Consider the following 16,499-nt stretch of genomic DNA (forward strand, 5'->3'; position numbering starts at 1 on the left):
TATTGTATATCTGCATCACTTCACTGCATAGAAGGATGCTGCAGTCAGTGTCAGGGTCTCTTTTAGCTTCCAATATGCTTTTCTTAATGATGGCAGGAGATTGGCCAACCTCTGAGAGGTAAGCCTCCTCCTGCTTTCAAGGAGGCCCTGCCTCCTTGAAAATGAGGATCTGGTGCCACAATCCACCACCAAACAGTGAAAGCTACAAGGAAGCTCTTTGTACATTGCGAATGTGAAAGCATCTGGATATAGTATGTTTGTTATTTGCTTGTCATTTTCAAGACAAAGCATTGGCCCATAGTACCATTCGTAAACAGGTGCTAGGATCCCACAGACTTAAGAAGCTGTGGCAGGACTTTGAGAGCTTTCAGAAGATATGTATTTATCAGATCAGCTTGCTAGTTTGTCCTTCCTCTTTTGAAGAGCATGTTCTCTTCACAACTTATATATTTCTTCCAATCTATTTCAGTTCCTCAGGAGGAGGATACTCCCTACCTTTCACACAGGGCAAACACCTGAAAATCCCTTTTATTTCAGTATGTATATATCTGAAGTGCTTAAATGTCATAAAGGAGATTTGCAATCTTCAAATATTAAAACTCATAATTGTGAACTACAGTTTAAAGTAATTAATTAAAAAAAACAGTTAACCCCCCCCCCCCAAAAAAAAAAACAACAACAAAAAAACCCAAAGTGCTTAGGGCAGCAGCAAGGGGTTAATGATCCATGATCATTACCATGAACAGAAGTAAAAGTTGTGAAATTTATGTAAATGAGTGATTTGTATTTGACTACCTTCTGTATGGTTGGACCTAAATTATCTATTAGATTATGCTGCTGATCCATTTCAGAGCCTGCATAAGGGGTTTATTTGCATGCAAATGAAAATAAGAGGATTGGAAGAAAAACCAGGTGTAATTTCTATATATTTGGCCCTACATAGCATTGAGGCTTGCAGCTGTAAAAGGCAACTGAAAGTTCTCCTAGATCCAATAGTGCAGATGCAGCATTATGTTTTCAGTGTGCAAGAACATTATATTAACATTATAATATAAAATGTACAAATACAAATGAAAAAGAGGAAGTACAACTTTACAAAATATTATTCTGAACCAAAGTATATACATTATACACATTATGCATGGATTTTATATGTTGCATACGTATCCAAGTTTACTCACAACAGTTCAAGCAATAACTTTCTATGTCATTCTTGGTTTCGAATTGTGAATCATTCTTGCATCTGTATTATTATTATTATTATGGTTTAAAGAAGAAATTAGGTACAGGATTGTGTTTAACAGAACTATACTAAGTACAGTGCTTGCTCAATTTAGATTTTTCCAAAAGGCTGGGGCAGAGAGAGATTATTTAGAAATTTACCAGACCAAGGCTAAAGATTTGCCCAAGTAAAATAGCTGTATAACAAAGGCTAGAATGCATCACAAGCATACTCTTTAAATTTATAATAGTTGCATGATTTGCCGTTTTTTATAAAGGAGAAACATCTATAAAAATCAAACAATTTGTTCTTTTTAGTCCCATGGTGCTTGTATTGCAGATAAGGATGGTGCTAGAAATGGAAAATATTTTGCATTTGACTGGGGTTTTTTTGAACAAAAATTCCTTTTCAAAATGAAGGTTATAGAACTTGTGTAATTTAGGAAAAACAGACATGAAGAGTTGAAGACAGTTTGGTCCCTGAGTAAGTATCTAGAAAACTACTAAAATCTATACAATTGTTCCCAAGGTCACCTTTCCCCATCACTATCAACAGACATATATATTTCTGGTCTGTAGGCACAAGCCACCACCAGTAAAGCTTAATCTTTAAGATGGTTCATCATCATTCCAGTTCAGGCCAGGCCTTTAATTAAAGGGCTCCTCCTGTTACATACTATTGAAATGATTACAAACATGTCCACTTTAATTTTTTTTATGGACCTACTTATGCTCTGTCTTGTACATCAAGAAGTTCTCAATTAGTGTAGAAACCCCATAACAAAGATACATTATCATGATACATAATCTGTTCATAACAAAGTGGGACATTTTGTTGGTCTGCTGTTTGCAACAAGTGGCTGACTCCCCATTTCCTTGAGTTTCTGTCCACTTTGAGGTGTCAGTAATGCTGGGGCAGAGAGGTGATGAGCAGCTCCTCTCAGCTGATGAAAGTTGTTAATGTAGCTGGCAATCAGTAGAGTGATCTCAAGAATCTGTAAAAGGAACATGCAAAACTCTTTGAAAAATACAGTGATGTGTTTTGACTGCTGAAAAAACAGCTAACTTTTTAGCAAGTGACAATCACCATCAACTGGAAAAGTATTAGTACTTTATCAAACAAATTAATGATGGGGAGAGATGAGATGCCTAATAGAGCTTTCTGCTATTGCTTGTAGCAAATAATGTAATGTTATTCCCATCAATATGCTAATACTTTGCCTTCCACAGTCTTTAAGATCAAACAGATGGCTTCTTTCACTTTGAGAGAGACTCTGAGGTCTGAAAGATGACCGTCCTAGAAAAAGCTTTCATGATGTGTTCCCTCAGTTTCACTAGAAAATATCCAGTGATCAGGGAACTAAAGACACAGGGCAAATAAAAGGAATGAAGACTTCTGGGAGATTCTTATGGTGTTTTTTCTTTGCAACCCACACAGCCTTGCCTATAAGAGCACAATCTGAGGGAAACTTGAACAGATGCATTCTACTGTGCTTATTTGTATGAAGAGTTGTGTTTTGAGCCAAATTTATGTGTGGAATTTTCTATTCTGTTTCATTAATTGTTCTAACAGCAAAAGGCTGTGAAATCTTGATTTTTTTTAAAAAATATTGTCAGACTTACCAGTGAAGGAGAGAATCTAAATTTAAAAAGCATGAACAGTTACTTTACCAAAGGTAAAAATATCCTAGGATTTTTAAGAAGTGACTGATCTTTCAAATCTTGTATTCTACAATTCCACTGTAGAACACGAATGTACCTTCTTAAAAGCTACCACTGGTGCTGGTCAAGCGAACAGACTAGTTTTTAAGTACTACATATAATTCCTGCCCTAAGTAGCCTTGTTTGTCCTTCTGTGAAAAATCTGGAATGTAACAGACAGGGATATCAAAAGCAAAGGAACACATCAGTATTGCCACTGTTAGCTCTTACATTACTAATTATTTCACATCTGGCAAAATTCAATAATCTGGGAATCCAAGGAATAAAGAAGGTGTTTCATCTTTCACATCTGTTAAGGATTACCCATTAGAAAAAGTAGAAAAGTAGCAGATGGTGGAAAACTGTTTCAGGTAATATACTGACCTTTGGTTTTGTCATGGCAAAAAGGTGTTTTTCGGTTGATTTGTCCTTTGCCTGAGCATTGTTAACAACCAACATAAAATCATCTTGATACCCTCCAAAAGTCATCAGGCTCTTATATGTATATGTAACTGTTAAACGCTTGAAAAAGAAAAAAACAAAAACAAGATGCAAAGCTGTAAGCAGGACAATGCAGGAAAAACAGAATACATCAAACACTTTTAAAAATACAATTACACATGTATTTTTCAATATTTGTATTTTCAATACAATTTTTTGTTGCTAGCCTCTTACGGGTTTTAGAATCACTTCATTCAGGCCTTCACTATGAGGAATTTCCATTGCAGATGAGAGCACTTGTGTTTGACCTCTGTTTCTATTGCAGATTAATTAGATCAAAGATACTATAAGCAGGTTTCAACTCAAGTGTGTAATTCGATTTACACAAGTCTTGACTGACTTTGAGAGAAGTTAATCTCAGGAATTCTATTTGAAATCGAAGCAGTGTCTAAATAAATTAAATGACAGAGTATGAGACATCTAACGGCATTTAACTCTTTATGTGTGGTGATGTCGTTTGCATACACACAAATGAAATTAAATCCTGTTCTCTTTTTTTCCACATATCTGATGGAACATAATTGCTCTTTAATGCTCCTCTGCTTTCCATGCCTCAGCTCCTACTGTTTAATGTTCAACATTACACTAGTGGCCTTTAAATTTATGATTAGCACTTAATTTATCATTATGACTCATATTAATTTGCTGCAGATGTTCACATTTAAATTCATTGTAAGGCAATATTTGTACAATAACTGACTTCTTGTCGTTCAGTTACTAAACCTCTTTTTGCCCTTAGTCTGAAATAGTGCTTATTCTGCCCCTTGCAACATCGTTTCTCATATCCCTGATCTTTCTTACATAAAATCAGAGTACTTCCTGGAAACAGCATTTCTTGAATGGCAAGTAAGGCCTGCTGATACTGTGCTCTGTCTGGCAAGTGCTCTGCAGAAATGCCACAGCAGCTCTATGAGTAGATCATGTTTATAGAGCTTTCTGCAGTCTGATGCGAGCTCATTTTGCTTGTTCTCTAAACAGAGCTGTTGTTTGCTCTCCTACTGTTCTTTGTTGTATTATTTCTTTAACTGCAAAGAAACATAATGAAAAGACTATATCAGTACAGTTATAAAGTTGAGATTTTAATTCTCTGATATTCAATATTAGCACTTGCTAATAGCACCCCGCCATTCTGTTTCTCTGCAAGATACAATTTAAAGCAGGGATCTTCTCAGGCACTGCTTTTTCACACTGATACTGTGAGTCGTTTTCTGTGAAAACTTTTATTGCAAATCAAAGAAAAATCAGAGCCTAAAATGACATAATTAAATAACACTGGGTTATATTACCTACTATTAAACAAAAATAATACAATGAAAATAACAATCTTTTAAAGTAACTGCTCTTTGCAGAGTGTATGTATTATGAATAATAATGGAAAATGAAGTCTTCAGGAAAAGAAAATTAATGTTGTTATAAGAACTGTAACTACTGATCTCCTGACATCTGAATGATTAAAACATTAATATTTCATTAAAAGATATAAAAACTGCATCTGATAAACAAAAATAAATTCTGTGCAAAGAATTCATCACTTATTTCTATTATTAGTGCTACTGTAATGATGATAACATTAAAGCGCTTTGAAAGGACTGAATTTTTGCTTTAAAAGAAAGATTAGGTAACTTAGCGTGGAAGACTAATGCCATCTTTTATGTAGGATGCTGGCGAATCTCTCCATATACTTACTCAGTATTAAAATCTACTTTGGCCCAAATTAGAAAAGAAATTTCACTTACCATTGAGCTGTAATCTAGGATGCTTATGCCATCTTCATGTACAGCAAACCATATGAAGGACTTGTCAACTGAGGATGTTGCTAGAGGCTACGAAGAGAAATGTTCTTTAATTACTACTTCAAAATAAGGCAATATGTAAGTAATTATTAACTCTCTGCTATTACACAGCTCTCTCCATCCACAAATCTTACTGAGATTTACATTTAGAGAGAACTGATGCAAAGGAATCGAAGTAGCTGCCCAAAGCCATGTAGGCAGCTAGTGGCAGGACTATGAACTCAACCTAATATCCTTGAAGCCTCCCCTGGTGCTCAGTCCAATAAAGTGTATAGTTTCATTTATAAAATAAGATTGAAAAAAAAAAAATAAATGTTAGATGTTTTAAAGTTTGTTCACTAGCACATATGTCTACATATGCAAAGAACAGAGTGCTGATACATCTATTATATAGATATATGGGGATCTCCTAATTAAATATAAGGAGTCACATGACAGTTCTGTTTAACATAGCTGTTATATGAACTGAGAATTAAGAGACTTAAGAGCAACTCTCAGTTGCACAGTTCTGAGGCCAGCACAAAAGGGAGTGCTCTAAATACCCTTAACAACATTTAGTGATTCTACAAGGTGCAGCTTCCATAGCCAGTTAATGATGCCTTTTCAATATTCTACTAGTTATCAGGTAAAAAAAAAGTCTGGAATAAAAAGCCTATCTCTAACTAAGATACAAGCAAATGAAAAGATACCACCTAGATTAATAATGTAAAACAAGCAATAAGTGTATTGGAAAATTACTGTTACGGTATGTGTAGTACTATGGCAATTACATTTCATAGAATCATAAAATCATAGAATAGTTAGGGTTGGAAAGGACCTTAAGATCATCTAGTTCCAACCCCCCTGCCATGGGCAGGGACACCTCACACTAAACCATCCCACACAAGGCTTCGTCCAACCTGGCCTTGAACACCCCCAGGGATGGAGCACTCACAGCCTCCCTGGGCAACCGATTCCAGTGCCTCACCACCCTAACAGGAATGAACTTCCTCCTTATATCCAATCTAAACTTCCTCTGTTTAAGTTTTAACCCTTTACCGCTTGTCCTGTCACTACAGTCCCTAATGAAGAGTCCCTCCCCAGCATCCCTATAGGCCCCCTTCAGATACTGGAAGGCTGCTATGAGGTCTCCATGCAGCCTTCTCGTCTCCAGGCTGAACAGCCCCAACTTTCTCAGCCTAGTATATGGCTTAAACAAGTTAGTCATTGACAAGATATTCAATCAGCACATGCATAACACACTTGTTTATAACAAAAAGGTATTACTATTTGCAGATTATATGTATATTAAAAAAAACCACAGCCACTCAAACTCAGTAAAGTTTCTTACCTTTGCTGCAAACAATTTAGCACCAAAGAAAGACCATTTTCTGGCTACAGTGAGATAAATGCGTACACAGTCTGCAGCACTGTGCCCCCGGAGAGCCATCCATCTTGTAGACAATCGCTGACAAAGCTGTCTGTTGAAATGAAATATGTAATTTAGTTATTGAAAGGAATTTAAATGCTTACCCATAGTGAGCTTAATGAGCAAAAAAAATCCATTTGTTAAAATGACAATTTAAGTTAATACAACAACTATCACTTACACAGTATTAAATAAATCCAAAACATCATTTAATATTTTTATGCACATGAAAATTACTAAGTATCTTCTAATTTCCGCAACATTATGGTTAAATATTGATGTAGCATTTGCAGCAAAAAGGGAAAAATCTAGGACAGCTTTTAATGTGTCTGTACAGGTAATCAATCTACCTTTATCAGTACTCAACAGTTATGCCAGTTGTCATTCAAAAAATCCACCCAGTTTAGCACGTATCTTTACCTGTGGCTAGCAGCAGATGTGGCAGACATGGCAGACATGGCTTAACTCTACCCTTTTTCAATGTGTCTGGGCGCTGCTACAAAAAAGGATGCTTCTGATGCATGATGCATTTGCATTGGCTATTTTCTTTCATGGCCCCATGGTGAACTGGTTCAATGAAATGACCCCATGGAAAACTAATCCTCAAAAAAACTTCACCCCAGAATACCTTTTTAGCACACTGACCTGCAGGAATGACTCACCCAGCAGCCACCAGACTATTAGATGCACCCCAAGAAAAGGAAGGGGGAATGTGTGGTAAAAGGGAGATCTGTCACTTGCAGCTGACTCTTACTAAAAGTTTATGAAGTTAAACTGCACCTTTAGCAAAAGCATACAAGCAACAGGGCAGGTACAGAATGATTGTTTTCCTGCCACAGACTTCCAGCTCTGGGAGTTGGTAAGTTTAGGGACTGCCTGAACATTTCAACAGATATTTGAACTGTTAGTTAAATATCCTCCATATGTTATTCTAATCTAGCATCTCTTACACCTTGTTCTTTAATTGCATCTCTTGTGCATATACTTTTGAATAGCCCTATTAACATCTGAGTATGTAATAATGTTACTTTGTGCATACAATAATAGCTTTAAACTTTCTTAGCTCTGTAGTGAGGAAAACATTTCTATGATGTTTACTGGACTTCAAAGTTGTTGTATCATTGACTTCAGATAATTATTGCACTGTTCTGCTCTTCTTCATGTTAGTAGGTGTTGACTGAAATGAGCTGCAGGTTATTAATTTTAAATTAAGGGATACCTTCCTAGCAAATCCACTGAGTTAACTTATTGCCAATTTGACTGGCTGCCAGAGATTGAACATTAGAATAGCAAACATTCAGATGAGATCCTCATGTCCAGTACTTTCAGTAGTTCTTTAGTCTGTGCACAGACTTAATTTAGATTTGCTGAGTAAGAAAAATATGAATTTCAAAATCGCTGGGGTTTGTAACACTGTGTAGTAGTAGCTTGTACAGCTTTTGCTGGAATCCATGTGCAGGCTTAAGGATGGTCTTCTGTTTAGATTAGAAATATACAGAGGAAATGGCTTCCTCAATTTAGTAAGAAAATTAGTTTCAAACACGGGGTTAGGCAAATGCCACGTAACAGTAAGTTGTACCTAATGAAAATTTAGAACTTCCTCATTTCACTCCTAGATTTTTGGAGAATATGAACTGCAAAACACATCTCACCTTAACTGTTCCTCTGAACAACCATGCCTGTATCTCTTAGGGTAGAATCTCTCCAAAACTTGTTTTAATGTTTGATTGGACTTGGACTGGGAAGTGACTTGCCCTGCTGGAGTTGAGAAAGGCCGTTCAAAGTCTCCAATGTCTACCTAAGGCAGGGACCATGAAGAAGAAAATTTTTTGTTACTCCAGAGTAATTCTCTAGCTGGGCATTATAAGCTATCTTTTCCTTTGTCTTACCAAGTATAAAATGAAAAACAGCTTGTCCATTATTTTCACTGATGTAAAAGTCATGCACGTAATTTTATTTTTCTTATTTTATATTTACCATGGAAAAAAGATTAGTATCATATATAAACTGGTCAAATACAATACTAGCTCTGTTCTGAGATTGCTAGATCTCCGGCTGACACAAACCAGTTTAGATTTATCAAGTAACACCATCAAATAACTTTCTCAATAACCTTCCCTTGAGCCATTCATTTTTTTAAAATAAAACAGATCTTATCAAGACCATGGCTAGGAAAGGAGTCTTAGGCTTTCATTAAACAGCTGTTACTCTGGTGTGTCAGCTTGCAGAAATCATGTAAGGAATAGCGAATGAAGAAATGGAACATGATTACATGATGTTTGACCAAAGAGGGCATGACTGTGTAGGAGGTAAAGCACATTTTATCCGTACTGGTGCCAACAGCGGCACACTCTATAAAGCATTCCCACTGAAGTACAGTTAGTGCAAATATGCCAGCCCAGGCTATTTCCTGTACTATCATGTGTAAAACGTGGAGGTCACTTGACTGTCAAGCAATCCTAGACCAGTTTCTTTGTTCAGGTTTTTCATCTGTAAAACTGTCGTGTGACTCATTAATGCACAAGGATTACCTGAGCTAAAAGAGCTGTCAGTTCCATCGCTAGTTCTTTGTTTACAGGGAAAAGTCCATTGACTATTTGATCATTTGTCTGATATACCAGAAGCAGCTTCTCTCTCTCTGTCTCCCCATGGACTTGAACTGAAAAATAAAGCCTACAGAAAAGACAGAAAGTTATTAAATAAAGAAGACAGGGAAATGCATTTAGCCCTGAGGATTAGCAGTATCTGCTCTAAATGTGACATGTTTATATCAGCATCAAAACACATAAGCAGAGCAGCACTTCTACTTGAACCCACGGGCAAATATTTAACTTCAGTCTCCTGAGTTCAGTGTTTTGGTGGTTTGTTTTTTTTTAGCAGCCCTGCTCACCTCCCAAGAACTAAAAAAAAAATAACTATATTAAAAAAATAAATCTCCAGTTACACCAATTTGCTATTTTTGTTGCAAGCTTTGAGTCAGGCAGTATTTTTCAGACGAAGAAACTATGCAGAAATTAAAAATACATCTTGGGACAAACCTGTTTTTGTAAGTAAGGCGGACAGTCCTTGTGCCTTCACATTTCCCAGGGTGTTGTTCTTTGGAGGCTTGCTCCCATTTTGAAATAATGTCACAGATCTAGAAGGAAATCCATACAAAACTGACTTTGTCATGTACTGCACTTTGAAGACACTTTTCACAGAAATTGGCAACTTATTTAAGTATTTTTTACCTATTATATATCAGAAACATACATAGCTTGAATTTCTGTACTTACTGAAAGATAACTACTTGCATTTCTTAATTAGAGCATGTGCAAATGAACATTTTTTATTGTTTGTTTATCCTGCAATACACACCACCTTTGGAAACGAGCCGTAACATGCTTCTGTGGAAAGGCCAGGTACTTGATTTAGCAGCAGCCACCGAATGTGTAATTATACAAAATAAGTTGCTACATAATTAATCAAATGCCTTTGATCTCTGCCTTCCCTTTCTGTTGCATGCTGGAGTTTTTCAGGTGCTTTTTAGTAGCTGCTATAAAGTTTGGATGATGTTTGTTGCAAAGTGCAGCAAAAGTGGTTCACAAGGAGTAATGTAGGGGGGTAGATGGGCAAACAGGCATAAGGTGGAACAGAGGTCCTGAGACCCCTGCAGGGCTTCATGTCAGTGTTCCTTCAGAAAAAACCTTCCTGGAAGCAGCAAGTGAAGGAAGTGAACAGACTGTGTATTTACATTTATCAAGAAAATAAGTACATTTTTTATACAGTTTGCTTTCCATATAGTAGTTATTCCAGTAGGAGGAGAAAGCTGATTGATATGACTCTGCTTGTTTCTCACTAAGGCCTAGTTGTACTACAACTTGTAACTAGAAACACAACTGTGAACATTGGCCAAAGGGTGCAAAAGACTACTTGGTATAAGCACAAAAATTTCATTATTTATTAGTTGCTAAAAGGCTTGAAAAATGTCTAATATTTTACTAATACACAGATTATATTGCATTTTGCCACTCTACTGCAAAAGAATTATTTCCAGCAATAGAGGGAACAAAAATTCAGAACAATGATAACCCAAACACTGGAAATCTCCTGAACTGAACCCTAATTATTCTGTATTTAGCTAAGGATCCTCCTCTTTTCTTTTTTTTTCATCCCCAGGATCTCCACCCCAGCATCAATTACTTTTCAGACCTCAAATGGTCATCTTTTGGAGCTATACCAGAAATGTTTATTGAATTCTCTAAACACATGTTGGATTCCAATTGCTTTTTAGTTTTGAAGCACTGTGATTACCAACAGCTTACTTTTGCCTTTTTAACCCAGCTGTTACTTCTCTGAATAGTATCAGTCTCCTAGACAAGGCTTTTAAATATAGTTCACTGAATTAATTTCAACAATTGAAAGTGACTTTTTAAACCTTTACTTTTATGTTATGAAGAAAAAAAACCTGGACTGTTTTCAGCCTGAAAAATGTTTTCCTTTACATTGTCTGAAGAGAGGTCTGTAAAATTAAGATATTTTGTTGTTTTATATGCAAAGCTTATTAAAGGCTTTTGTTTACCTTGATGTTTCCTTGAAGACAGTGCTCTATGTCCTTGCCAGATGGATCATCAGAAAACAGTGCAAATCCTGACTGAGCTGGTTTCCTCATCCCTGTGTCCTGGTTCAGGGTGTTCAGAAATTCCTCCACTGTTGTAGAGGCATCAAACCCAACAACCTGAAAAAGCAGCCAAAAAAGTATTTTACTATCAAACTTACTAAAACCCCTCCTTAAATCTAAGATTTTGAAAGATAATACCTTTAGAATAACAGTGGGACTGTAAGACCCAGTCCATCTTTTATGAACAACTTACTGTCATTGGAAATTGAAAATTTCCATAAATGGTCTGGAAAAGATTCAAGATTTCCATATGGGAAGTCAATTTAGTGGAGTTTTTCTCCATCCAAAAAATTATTACATTCCCAGCTGATTGTACCTTCTTGCATTTTGTTTATGAAATCAAGTCACTATCAAAATGCTTCTAAAGGTAGCATTTTTGTTTTATTGCCTTTGTTTAGACCGGTTTCTTTGCATTTGCTACACTTGAATTTCTGCTACAGAATTTCTGTAACAAAGCAATCTAGTATCTGAGGTTTTTGTGATAAATACTATTTGAAAAATGCAGAAAACTCTAATTGCCTACACTTTTCAATATGGTAGTGAAACAAATCAGATCATGTGCAACTTCAGAGGGGATACTGGATGGCAGATCTACATTAGCAAATCCAGAATATTTCACAAATGTTGCTCCGTCAGTACTACCATAGGTCAGTAATATATAGAGCCTCCTACATTTTATTTTCCCAAATCTGAGTTTCTGACTGTTGTTACTAGTATTAAAGCACTTTATCAAGGGATGGCAAAAGGCTTTTATACAGATACTAGTTGCTGATGTTCACTTAAATCTGTTTTGAGGGTGTTTTCCTGTATTTGATATATTGAACATGTTTTATTCTTTTGGCAAAGAAATGCCTTAAAAATGGAACTTGGACTTGTGTTTCAGGCTTCTCAGTGGTTGGCATAAAAAACCATAATCTGCTGAATGCAGCTTCAGAGACGACGCTTATTTGCTGATCCCACTGAAGTAATTTATGTATTTAATTAAAATTTTCATAGCCCTTGGAAATTATACATTTTTGAGCAATAACTAACAAATGAGGAGTTATTCCTTCTTAAAACTTCAATTGTGAAACCTTTTAGGATAATTTAAATACATGTTATTTTTTCTGGTTTTATTGGGCAAGCTGTAAGCAGTTAAGAAATTTAGAGGAGAAAAAAAGGAAAGTTATTCTGTGACCTGAAATTAAAAGTTTATTTGATGTAGCTTTGATTTCATATAAAAGCTTGATTTCTGCCTAGGAATACTGTGAATTGTTAAAACCCTCTTTTTAGCCAGCTCTCACAGTTAGAAACACAAACCAGGATGTGAGGCAGTATGCATGGGAGCACATAGGAAGTTTCCTACAGGCTTTGAGCGATGGAGTCCCAGGAGTTAAGAATGAAGCTGTGTTTGTTCTGTAACAGATACGGCTATCCGTCATGACTGATAATGGGAATTACAGCTGTGCTTCCAGGCCTTCACTGAGATACTTAACATTCAAGATGTCTGATGAAAGGAAGAGGAATTTAATACCTTTCCCTTTTCTTCAGTCTACTTCATTCATCTGGTGGTTAGGTTAAATAAGAAACAGAACTTTAGGATTTCTCACTCTCGGGAGGTTTTATTTTTTCTTTCTTTCTTTAAAAGATTTTCCCCCAAACCTTTACTGTTTGTTGATCAAATCAGATGACAAGTACCTCGTGCCTGCCATTGCTGGCATTGGCACAGGTTGAAGCTTTAACCATTTTTACCCTAACACTTACGATTCTGTTTCTAATATACTACTTCATGTATGTGCTAATAGCAAGGGGTTGGGAGAGCTAAGATTTCACGGTCTACCTGACATTACCTGATATATGCCATTCATGAAATGAACTGGAATACTGAAGGGCAGTGAATGGTGGTAAGGATTTCTTAGGAGAGTGGAAAGGATTTCCATTCTGGAGGGTCTGGCTTCTCGGTCTCCATTCTGCTGGGTACGCTCTACACATCGCTGACAATATATTGCGTATTTCCCAAATTCAGTCCTGCAACAAAAAGAGAAATAAGAGAATTCTTGGAGACTGATTGAAAGGGTAGTAAACTATGAGTAAACCTCTCTGGGGATGCCAGATGGGAGGAGCACTCAGATTTCACACTGCGATTTCCAACACATTTTGCCATGCATAATTGTAAAGAGAATTAGTCTACACAGATGAACAAAACTGTGCCAAAGACAAACATGCCTCAGTGTTTGGTGTAACAGCCATATTTTGGTTTTTATAGTTTTGCAACATTCAGTCAGAGTATTTTTCAAAACAAGTTAACTTTCCCAAGTGGTGCACAGAAGTAATGTACTACGTTTTAGTAGCACTGGAGCACAATTCTACTCAAATTTATACTAAAATATACGTCAAAAGATCTGAAATATTAAATGAAAGCTGGAAAATAAGGTACTTAAGAAAAACTAGTTGACTAGCTGGGTAATAATATTCAGGCACACCTGGAATCTGCATTCTTCTTTAAATGAAGTTTAAGAAGCCACAGGAATGGGTGCTGGGGCAGAAAAAGTCCAACGCAGAGAGCCAAAAGCTGCAATCCCTGGACAAAAGGAAGACATTCAGTGTTTTAAACATCATACAAAGTAAAACTTCCTGCTGTGGCTGCTGGCCAGCAGTGCAGCTTACTGTGCCAAGCTGAGTAACAGACAGTGGTAAATAGGAATAAAACCACAAAACACAGAGCAAAAGCTGAAAAAATAATCGTATCACCTCATTGGAAGGCCCAAATGTTCTCTTTCTATTTACCTGTGTACAGCAAGTTTCTTTTGGGGCTGGAAATGGGAAGCAGATCAGTTTGTATAAAAAGCAGTTAATATACAGAAAACAAAAAAAAAATATTACGGCTGCAAAGCTAAGCAGTAAGAAATGAGGAGAACCTGATCTTCTACAGCAGACAGTTCTTCATTCTCCCAGTCCCTGCTTTTGCCTTCTCTGACTTGGGCAGTGTGGCTGGAGCACTCGCTGGTGAAGACCAGCGAAAAAAGGCTGTTGAGTCTTTTGCATGTTGCTGGTAATCAGGTCTCCCATTTCCTTGTGGAGAGGGCCCACATTTTAACTTGTCTTCCTTTTATCACTGGCATTACTTACAGAAGCTTTTCTTTTGCTCTTGTCATCCCTGGCCAAATTTAATCCTGTCAGGGCTTCAGCTTTTCTAACCTGATCCCTGGCTGCTAAGATAATTTCTCTCTTTTCCTCCCAGACTATCTGTCCTTGCTTCCACCCTCTGTAGGCTTCCTTTTTGTATCTGAATTTGTCCAGGAGCTCCTTGTTCATCCATGCAGGTCTCCTGGTGTTTTTGCCTGACTTCCTCTTTGTTCGGATGTGTCACTCTTGAGCTTGGAGGTGATCCTTGAATATTAACCAGATTTCTTGGGCCATGCTTCTTTCCTCCAGAACTTTATCCCATGGTACTCTACCAAGCAGATCCCTCAAGAGGCCAAAGTCTGCTCTCCTGAAGTTCAGGGCAGTGAGCTTGCTGCACGCCCTTCTCATTACCCTAAGGATCTTGAACTCCACCATTTCATGGTCACTGCAGCCAAGGCTGTCCTCCAGCTTCACATTCCCCACCAGTCCACACATATCACAGAATCACAGAATCCCAAGGGTTGGAAGGGACCTAAAAAGATCATCTAGTCCAACCCCCCTGCAAGAGCAGGGTAACCTACAGTACATCACACAGGAACTTGTCCAGGCGGGCCTTGAATATCTCCAGTGTAGGAGACTCCACAACCCCCCTGGGCAACCTGTTCCAGTGCTCTGTCACTCTTACAGTAAAGAAGTTCTTCCTGATGTTAACGTGGAACTTCCTATGCTCCAGTTTACACCCATTGCCCCTTGTCCTATCACTGGATATCACTGAAAAAAGCCTAGCTCCATCATCCTGACACCTACCCTTTACATATTTGTAAACATTGATGAGGTCACCCCTCAGTCTCCTCTTCTCCAAGCTAAAGAGACCCAGCTCCCTCAGCCTCTCCTCATAAGGGAGATGTTCCACTCCCTTAATCATCTTTGTGGCTCTGCGCTGGACTCCTTCAAGCAATTCCCTGTCCTTCTTGAATTGAGGGGCCCAGAACTGGACGCAATATTCCAGATGCGGCCTCACCAAGGCTGAGTAGAGGGGGAGGAGAACCTCTCTTGACCTACTAACCACTCCCTTTCTAATGCACCCTAAGATGCCATTTGCCTTCTTGGCCACAAGAGCACATTGCTGGCTCATGGTCATCCTCCTATCCACCAGGACCCCCAGGTCCCTTTCCATTTACAATCTAACATGCAAGGTGCATGCAGAACAGCATGACATAGAAGAAGGGACATCTGTCAGAAACCCGGAGCATATCTGAGATTTCAAAACATGGCACTACAGCTTTTCTTCATGTTCATGCTATAGAGACATTTGCCATGTGGTTTAGCCCACCAAGCTACCTGATGCAGCACCTCTCCCAGGAAAGATGCAGTGAAAGAGGATTAGGTTCCATACACGATGTCTTACTCAACACTTAACTTGAAGATAGTCAATTTTATGTCCAGCCTTTAAAATCAGCATAGGTACACTGTATCACTTTGATGGAGGATAGCATCAGCTTTGTTTCAGGAAGACACAGTAGTAATAAGATGTTAGTTCAGGTTTTTATGATTTTAATTAAGCAGATGCTACAAAAGAGCGGAGCCCCTTTGCCATTCTGAACAGTCTTTGCAGTTCCTTCTCTGCTGCTGAAATAGATGCCGTTAAAATGCATGTTGGGTTACCTGTATTGGTCCTGCCTGGTTTTGTGGATGTCGACGTCTGGTCTGTTTAATAAGCTGACAACAGATCTCATTTTGAAGTTCAGGATGTGTAAGACATATCTGCAAAGCACTTTGGGCCAAAGATACATGGTAATCAATGGCAGGAGAGTCAACTGCAGCATTTATAAACAACTGGCAGGTCTAGATATAAAATAATAAGCAAGTGAGTTTACATGCAAAATGGTTTAATAAATCTTTTAGATGTTCTGTATAATAAAAGTGTGCTATAATTGAAGTCACAATTAGTAGACTAAAGAAACCCTCCTGGCCCTGCAAAAAAGGGGTGACAAGAGGCCAGAATAGTGAAAAGCTATACAGAGAGACATAACACCTCTTGAAAACCTTTTCACTCTGTATCTCATGACATGAGCTCCAGCAGAAGTTGCAACAGCTGTGGCAGTAGGCA

The 16,499-nt window shown here is 37.7% G+C and overlaps 1 protein-coding gene and 1 long non-coding RNA gene across 6 annotated transcripts in view; one reads left to right on the forward strand and one right to left on the reverse strand.

The window, feature by feature from the left end:
• LOC136014642 (uncharacterized) overlaps window positions 1–16,499 on the forward strand; it is a 34,486-nt gene that overhangs the window by 3,444 nt on the left and 14,543 nt on the right. The window lies entirely within an intron of this gene.
• The window catches only part of PLEKHH2 (pleckstrin homology, MyTH4 and FERM domain containing H2), a 58,013-nt gene continuing 42,422 nt past the window's right edge, over window positions 909–16,499 (reverse strand). For 4 of the 5 annotated variants that reach the window (XM_065679523.1, XM_065679521.1, XM_065679520.1 and 1 more), the window contains 11 exons: window positions 16,055–16,234; window positions 13,747–13,844; window positions 13,114–13,291; window positions 11,186–11,341; window positions 9,663–9,760; window positions 9,156–9,297; window positions 8,277–8,422; window positions 6,547–6,676; window positions 5,160–5,246; window positions 3,307–3,444; window positions 909–2,216 (listed from right to left, as the gene is read on the reverse strand). In XM_065679523.1, coding sequence (XP_065535595.1) covers window positions 2,034–2,216; window positions 3,307–3,444; window positions 5,160–5,246; window positions 6,547–6,676; window positions 8,277–8,422; window positions 9,156–9,297; window positions 9,663–9,760; window positions 11,186–11,341; window positions 13,114–13,291; window positions 13,747–13,844; window positions 16,055–16,234 — 1,536 coding nt within the window. In that variant the 3' untranslated portion in view covers window positions 909–2,033. Of the gene's footprint in view, window positions 2,217–3,306; window positions 3,445–5,159; window positions 5,247–6,546; window positions 6,677–8,276; window positions 8,423–9,155; window positions 9,298–9,662; window positions 9,761–11,185; window positions 11,342–13,113; window positions 13,292–13,746; window positions 13,845–16,054; window positions 16,235–16,499 lie in introns of those variants that run through there. The other variant, XR_010612815.1, reaches the window with a different exon arrangement.

This window comes from Lathamus discolor, chromosome 5 (assembly GCF_037157495.1).
Source record: "Lathamus discolor isolate bLatDis1 chromosome 5, bLatDis1.hap1, whole genome shotgun sequence".
NCBI classification, from domain to species: domain Eukaryota; kingdom Metazoa; phylum Chordata; class Aves; order Psittaciformes; family Psittacidae; genus Lathamus; species Lathamus discolor.